Source organism: Corythoichthys intestinalis, chromosome 15, assembly GCF_030265065.1.
Source record: "Corythoichthys intestinalis isolate RoL2023-P3 chromosome 15, ASM3026506v1, whole genome shotgun sequence".
Classification (NCBI taxonomy): Eukaryota; Metazoa; Chordata; class Actinopteri; order Syngnathiformes; family Syngnathidae; genus Corythoichthys; species Corythoichthys intestinalis.
The window spans coordinates 25,656,953-25,664,739 of NC_080409.1; the positions used below are offsets into that span (position 1 = coordinate 25,656,953).

Below are 7,787 nucleotides of genomic sequence, written 5' to 3' on the forward strand. Positions count from 1 at the left end.
TCTGTTATCCAGGTGTTGTAATGATACTAAAATTTTGTATTTCAAGCCTTTGACATAGATCAACTTCCCTTCAGCAGCCTGCCAAATTGATTAGGGTCAAGACTAGAGTCATTTAATTAAAGCCTCAAAGCCCAGGCTATTTTGTGGTAGTCATATTTACCTCAGATATTGAGTCAAAGCTTTGATGTGTGTTATAAGTAGGGCTGCAGCTATCGAATATTTTAGTAATCGAGTAATCGACTGAAAATTCTATCGATTAATCGAGTAATCGGATAAAACACTTTTTTTTTTAGGTAAAGAACAATTATAAATATACATGAGAAAAAAAGACATTTTAACTAATTTTGAACCATTTTTATACAACGTCTTTATTTTAGATGGACATTAACAGCCAAAAATTGCAACTCAGATGTCACTAGAAAAAAAATAAATAAATATAATATTATATAACATTCAACTTAGTGTATTCTTGTAAGCACCAAAACATTTGGCCTGAATAAAAAAATAAAAATAATTTGGTTACGGGTAACAGAATTTACAGGCTTAACAGTCTTCTCCTTTACAATTCCAAAAACATTTGAACCTAGAACAAGTCAGTGCAACCAGTCTCTCATGGCATGTGTGTACAAACCTCTAGAGGAGCTCTTTATTGCAGTGTAGGAATGTAAGCATATCAACATGCTCAGGGCTGAGGCTTGCCCTCTTCTTTGATACAATGTTACCTGCAGCTGAAAACAGACGCTCTGATGGTGTTGATGTAGCTGGAATAGACAGCAGGGACCTTGCCAGCTCTGCCACTGTTGGATAGCGTGCTGCATTCTTCTCCCACCAAGTCAGTGGATTTTCCTTCTTGGAAAGGGGATGTTCTCCAAAATACATGAGGACCTGTGTGTGACAACAATAATATTTAACATATGTTATTTATACAATATTTTGCACTAGTTCCAGGCCGGTTTCATTAGTCATTATCTGTATCAAAAATTTCTATCATTTTTGTGAAAATTGTTTAAGAGACAAAATTTAAAAAAATATCTTTCACCTCCTGATGTACAGCTTGGAGTAACTGCTGCTCCTCATCTTGTTCTTCGTCACTGGTGGTGGAGTCTGAGTCAAGGAATGATGTAGTCCTTCCATGTGCTGTTGGTGAGATTGGGGAGTCCTTTGCTGTGCTGTCTGTCTGTTTACTTGCAGTGGGCTTTCTCACTTGCTGTTTGGCTGCAAGTGCCATGGTTTGTACTGCGCTTTGGACTTTGACAACTTCCTCAGCAGCCAAGAACTTCAGTTTTCGAAACCTGGGATCCAAAGCAGCAGCAAGGAGGGTGATGTTTGGAGGTCCAGAAATAATCTGGAGTAGTCCTTGCCATCTTTCTTTGATCTGTTCTGTTGCATGAGTCTGGAATGAACTCGCAGGTGAAGTCTCAAGTTCTGGACTCTGTATGTTCTTTTTAAGCTTGTGCACAAGATGTGGAAGTGCAGAGAGTGTGACATATTGTTGTCCACTCAGAAACACTGTGGCTGATTCAAAAGGCTCAAGAATCTGGTTCAGCTCCTCAATCAGATTCCACTGGTCAGGTTTGAGATCCAGATAATGTTTCCCTCTCTGGGTCACTGCTGGGTCAGAGAGTGTGGCAGTCACTGGCCATCTCTGTTCTTGTAGCCTGGACAACATGGCACATGTGCTGTTCCAGCGTGTGGCGACATCTTGCACAAGCATATATCCCTTGCAACCCATTTGTTTTTGCTTGTCCTTCAGCTTGGTGCATGCCAGCTCACTCTTTTTAAAGTGTTCAACAAGGCTTCTCGCAGCAGCAATACACTTGGAGATACCCTGGTGGAATTTCAGTGAGCTTTGCACAACCAAGTTGAGGGTGTGCCCTGCGCATCTCACTGATGCCCATCCATTCCTGTCTTCCAATATCTTTGCTGCTGCTATAACGTTGGCAGCGTTGTCGTGTACGACAGCCTTTATTTTCTTGGCTGGAATGTCAAATTTGGCAATCACCTCCTCAATCCACTCTGCAATATTTGAAGCCGTGTGTCTCTCTTCAAGGGGCATCGTCGTCAGAGAGTGGGACACCATGTTCCAGTTCTTCCCAATGTAGTGGCATGTCACCCCGATATAAGCCTCTGTTGAGATGCTTGTCCAAATATCGGTAGTGAGTGCAAGGTTGTCTGTCTCTCGTAGAGCCTGTGTCATCTTTGCTTTGATGAAGTCATACTTTTTCTCCATCTGTTTTGTGAAGAAAGTCCTTGATGGAAGCTCATACTTGGGATTGAAGGTTGAAACCATAGCTTTAAAACCCTCATCCTCCACTATGCTTAGTGGACGCATGTCCGCGATTATCATGTTCAAAATACTGTTTGTAAACTGAGCTGCTAGCTCAGGGCTACATAATGGCGCTTTGTAGATGAATTTGTCCATGCGAGACTGTGAGGATTTACTGAAAAAGATGAGAAATAATATTTTGTTAATTGATATTACTAAGAACAAGTGATATCATACAATACGTTCATGGCTGTGCATTTTAAAACCCTGAATTTAAACCAGCTGATCAAATTCACTGCTTTCACTCAAAAAACTTTCCCCCCTTATTTCTTACCTAAGAATGTCATTACGCTTGACACACACATCAATTAAAAGGTAGGTGTTTTTCCCACGTGTTTCAATTTAATTGTCATTTGTTTCAAGCAAAATTTAAGTTATAGGTAAATTTTAAGGTAGTAGTGTTCAAAATACATTGATACCTCATGTATACCTGCACATTATGCACCAGTACTACTTGTTTTATCAATCAATGACTACTGAGCTAAAAATGACAACATATTAGTTATCTTTAATATTATTCTACATCCTCACTCTACAGCGCGGTGTCCCGCCCCCTCCCGCAGATTAAATAAGGCCGGTATGAAAGGCACGTTAGCCACGCATATACAGTACAGTAGTCATAATAATAGAAACCTGGGCTAGCCCTCCGCAGTACTAACGTTATATTAGCAAGGTTCAGTAACGTTAATCTTATACTGTATATTAGCGTTACTTTTGTTTTACTAGCGCTACGTTTTTTTTTACCTTGTCTCGGGTATCAGTCCCCCGCTCTCGCAGTAAACAGGATGTCTCCGGTGGAGATGCTGTAGCATTGAAGACGTGCTGTAATGGTAAACAAGCACCGCCTTACAGTGAATACATACAACAGTATTCGCCTTGGTGTCCAATTTAAAATGCTCCCACACTTTTGACATTTTCTGCCTTTTCTTTGGGCATTTCTCTTGGCTTTCGTCGGCTTCTTCATCGCTAGCTCTACTTCCGTGCATGGCTGAAATCAAATAAATGCGCCGCCACTGTTTTCTTCCGGAACGTACGTGACGTCAGTGCGTTTTCCTGCATTAAAAGTAGTCCGGGCAAAACGTGATACTTAGAGCCGGCGTAATTAAACGATTCCTCGAGGCCGATAAAATTACTCGGATCAAACTTTATACTCGAGTTACTCGAGTTACTCGAGTATTCGTTTCAGCTCTAGTTATAAGGATGATTCAACATCATTTGTGGAAGAAGGATCCAATGTATACTACCGTTGTACACTACGGTTACCCAAATTTTTGAACGGTAGTGTACGTACAACCCAATTCAGTACAATGACTGCAGCTTCCAACATAAAACCTATACTTTCAATAATTTACAGTACACATAAAACTTATACTCAGTCTTAATATCTTTATATCTATTCTCATCAAATATGCAGGGAACTACGGATCATTATCGACATTGTGCTCTTGTATTTCTGAAGAGGTTGATTATAAATGCTTCAAATATCAACCTGATCATTACCTCATGTCTGAAAACAAGTGATAATTAATATAATTGAAAAAATTCTCTATTCATCCATTTTTCACTGATCATCCTTTTAGGATCTGAATAAACTAGAGCCTAACAAGCAGATTAGCAGATCACTATTCAGTTCCAGGGCACTCTCACATCTGTTCTGATCTAAGGGAAAGCAGTTTTCAGCTATATATCTCAGTGCGATACTTTAATTTAGTGATTCATTCATCTCTCGTACGGCTTATCTTCACGAAGGTCCCAGGGGTGCTGACGCCTAACCCAACTATACGGTGTACACTCAGAAATGGTTGCCAGCCAATCGCAGGGCACACATACTGTCTAAACAAACAACCATTCACACTCATAATCACATCTACAGTGCTGGCCAAAAGTATTGGCACCCCTGCAATTCTGTCAGATAATGCTCAATTTCTCCCAGAAAATGATTGCAATTACAAATGCTTAGGTAGTAATATCTTCATTTATTTTGCCTGCAATGGAATTAACACAAAAGAGAATGAAAAAAAAAATTCAATCATTATCATTTTACCCAAAACTTCAAAAATGGACCGGACAAAAGTATTGGCACCCTTTAAAAAAATCATGTGATGGTGATGATTCTCTAATTGTAATGTGTAAATAACAGCACTTGTTACTTACCTGTGCACATAACAGCTGGTGGAAATAACTTAATCACACTTGCAGCCAGTTAAAATGGATTAAAGTTGACTCAACCTCTGTCCTGTGCCATCGTGTGTACCACATTGAGCATGGAGAAAAGAAAGACCAAAGAACTGTCTGAGGACTTGTGAGGAGGCATGGGCAATCGAAAGGTTACAAATCCATCTCCAAAGACCTGAATGTTTCTGTGTCTACTGTGCGCAGAGTCATCAATAGGTGTAAAGCCCATGGCACAGTGGCTAAAATCCCTAGATGTGGACAGAAAAGAAAAATTGACGAGATATTTCCACAAAAGGACGGATGGTGGATAAAGAACCTCGACTAACATCCAGACAAGTTACAGCTGTCCTGCAGTCCAAGGTTTCAACAGTGTCAACCTGTACTATCCGTCAGCATCTGAATGAAAAGGGACTCTATGGTTAGATACTCAGGAAGACCCCACTTCTGACCCAGAGACACTAAAAAGCTAGGCTGGAGTTTGCCAAAACTTACCTAAGAAAGCCAAAAACGTTTTGGAAGAATGTTCTCTGGTCAGATGAGACCAGGAAAAGGCGTCAACATACAGTTTACAGGAAAAAAACGAGGTCTTCAAAGAAAAAAACACAGTCCCCACAGTCAAACACGGCGGAGGTTCCCTTATGTTTTGAGGTTGCTTTGCTGCCTCTGGCACTGGACTGCTTGACCGTGTGCATGGCATATGAAGTTTGAAGACTACCAACAAATTTTGCTGCATAATGTAGGGCCCAGTGTGAGAAAGCTGAGTCTCCCTCAGAGGTCATGGATCTTCTAGCAGAACTATGACCCCAAAAACACCTCAAAAAGCACTAGAAAATGGTTTGAGAGAAAGCACTGGAGACTTCTAAAGTGGCCACCAATGAGTCCCAACCTGAATCCCATAGAACACCTGTGGAGAGATCTGAAAATGGCAGTTTGGGAAAGGCACCCTTCAAATCTCAGAGACCTGGCACAGTTGGCCAAAGAAGATTGGTCTAAAATTCCAGCAGCGCATTGTAAGAAACTAAGTGATTGATTCCGAAAGCGGTTTTTCGCAGTTATTTTGTCTAAATGTTGTGCTACCAAGAATTAGGCTGAAGGTGCCAATACTTTTGTCCGGCCCATTTTAGGAGTTTTGTGTAAAATGATAATAGTTTTTTTTCCCATTCTCTTTTGTGTTTTTTCATTGCAAGCAAAATAAATGAAGATAGTACTACCAAAGCATTTGTAATTGCAATCATTTTCTGGGAGAAATTAAGCATTATCTGACAGAATTGCAGGGGTGCCAATACTTTTGGCCAGCACTGTATAGAGAATTTAGAGTCTTCAATCAACCTAGTATACATAATGAAAAATCCCATGATACACTACGGTTCAAAAGTTTGGGGTCGGACCCCAAACTTTTGAACCGTAGTGTACAGTGCCTTGCAAAAGTATTCGGCCCCCTTGAAGCTTGCAACCTTTCGCCACATTTCAGGCTTCAAACATAAAGATATAAAATTTTAATTTTTTGGTCAAGAATCAACAACAAGTGGGACACAATCGTGAAGTGGAACAAAATTTATTGGATAATTTAAACTTTTTTAACAAATAAAAAACTGAAAAGTGGGGCGTGCAATATTATTCGGCCCCCTTGCGTTAATACTTTGTAGCGCCACCTTTTGCTCCAATTACAGCTGCAAGTCGCTTGGGGTATGTTTCTATCAGTTTTGCACATCGAGAGACTGACATTCTTGCCCATTCTTCCTTGCAAAACAGCTCAAGCTCAGTGAGGTTGGATGGAGAGTGTTTGTGAACAGCAGTCTTCAGCTCTTTCCACAGATTCTCGATTGGATTCAGGTCTGGACTTTGACTTGGCCATTCTAACACCTGGATACGTTTATTTTTTAACCATTCCATTGTAAATTTGGCTTCATGTTTTGGAACATTGTCCTGTTGGAAGATAAATCTCCGTCCCAGTCTCAGGTCTTGTGCAGATACCAACAGGTTTTCTTCCAGAATGTTCCTGTATTTGGCTGCATCCATCTTCCCGTCAATTTTAACCATCTTCCCTGTCCCTGCTGAAGAAAAGCAGGCCCAAACCATGATGCTGCCACCACCATGTTTGACAGTGGGGATGGTGTGTTCAGGGCGATGAGCTGTGTTGCTTTTACGCCAAACATATCGTTTTGCATTGCGGCCAAAAAGTTCAATTTTGGTTTCATCTGACCAGAGCACCTTCTTCCACATGTTTGGTGTGTCTCCCAGGTGGCTTGTGGCAAACTTTAAACAAGACTTTTTATGGATATCTTTGAGAAATGGCTTTCTTCTTGCCACTCTTCCATAAAGGCCATATTTGTGCAGTGTACGACTGATTGTTGTCCTATGGACAGACTCTCCCACCTCAGCTGTAGATCTCTGCAGTTCATCCAGAGTGATCATGGGCCTCTTGGCTGCATCTCTGATCAGTTTTCTCCTTGTTTGAGAAGAAAGTTTGGAAGGACGGCCGGGTCTTGGTAGATTTGCAGTGGTCTGATGCTCCTTCCATTTCAATATGATGGCTTGCACAGTGCTTCTTTAGATGTTTAAAGCTTGGGAAATCTTTTTGTATCCAAATCCGGCTTTAAACTTCTCCACAACATTATCTCGGACCTGCCTGGTGTGTTCCTTGGTTTTCATAATGCTCTCTGCACTTTAAACAGAACCCTGAGACTATCAAAGAGCAGGTGCATTTATACGGAGACTTGATTACACACAGGTGGATTCTATTTATCATCATCGGTCATTTAGGACAACATTGGATCATTCAGAGATCCTCACTGAACTTCTGGAGTGAGTTTGCTGCACTGAAAGTAAAGGGGCCGAATAATATTGCACGCCCCACTTTTCAGTTTTTTATTTGTTAAAAAAGTTTAAATTATCCAATAAATGTTGTTCCACTTCACAATTGTGTCCCACTTGTTGTTGATTCTTGACAAAAAAAATTAAATTTCATATCTTTATGTTTGAAGCCTGAAATGTGGCGAAAGGTTGCAAGATTCAAGGGGGCCGAATACTTTTGCAAGGCACTGTATATGTATACTCCAATTGCAATAGGCTAGAAAATTTAGAGTATAACTGCTGCCACGAGCAGTGGATAACTATCTGAAATCATTTAAGTCCTGGAAATTTGGGGTTTTATTGACGTTTTTCTCCACTGTTACACATCAAAAATGAAATTCTGCGGGGTTTTTTTGTTTGTTTGTTTTATTTCCAAACTTTTAAACAAGGTTCTTTCTGCTGGGATGTACTTCAACAAAGTGATAATTGCGCT

At 40.5% G+C, this 7,787-nt stretch overlaps 1 protein-coding gene across 1 annotated transcript; it reads right to left on the reverse strand.

Moving 5' to 3' along the window:
- Positions 1–474: 474 nt before the first annotated feature.
- LOC130931182 (E3 SUMO-protein ligase ZBED1-like) lies at positions 475–1,296 on the reverse strand. Its single transcript, XM_057859753.1, has 2 exons — positions 1,040–1,296; positions 475–885 (listed from the first exon to the last, which is right to left on the reverse strand). Exons 1-2 carry the CDS (start codon positions 1,226–1,228, stop codon positions 634–636), a joined length of 441 nt encoding a protein of 146 aa, XP_057715736.1. The 5' UTR covers positions 1,229–1,296; the 3' UTR covers positions 475–633.
- Positions 1,297–7,787: the final 6,491 nt, after the last annotated feature.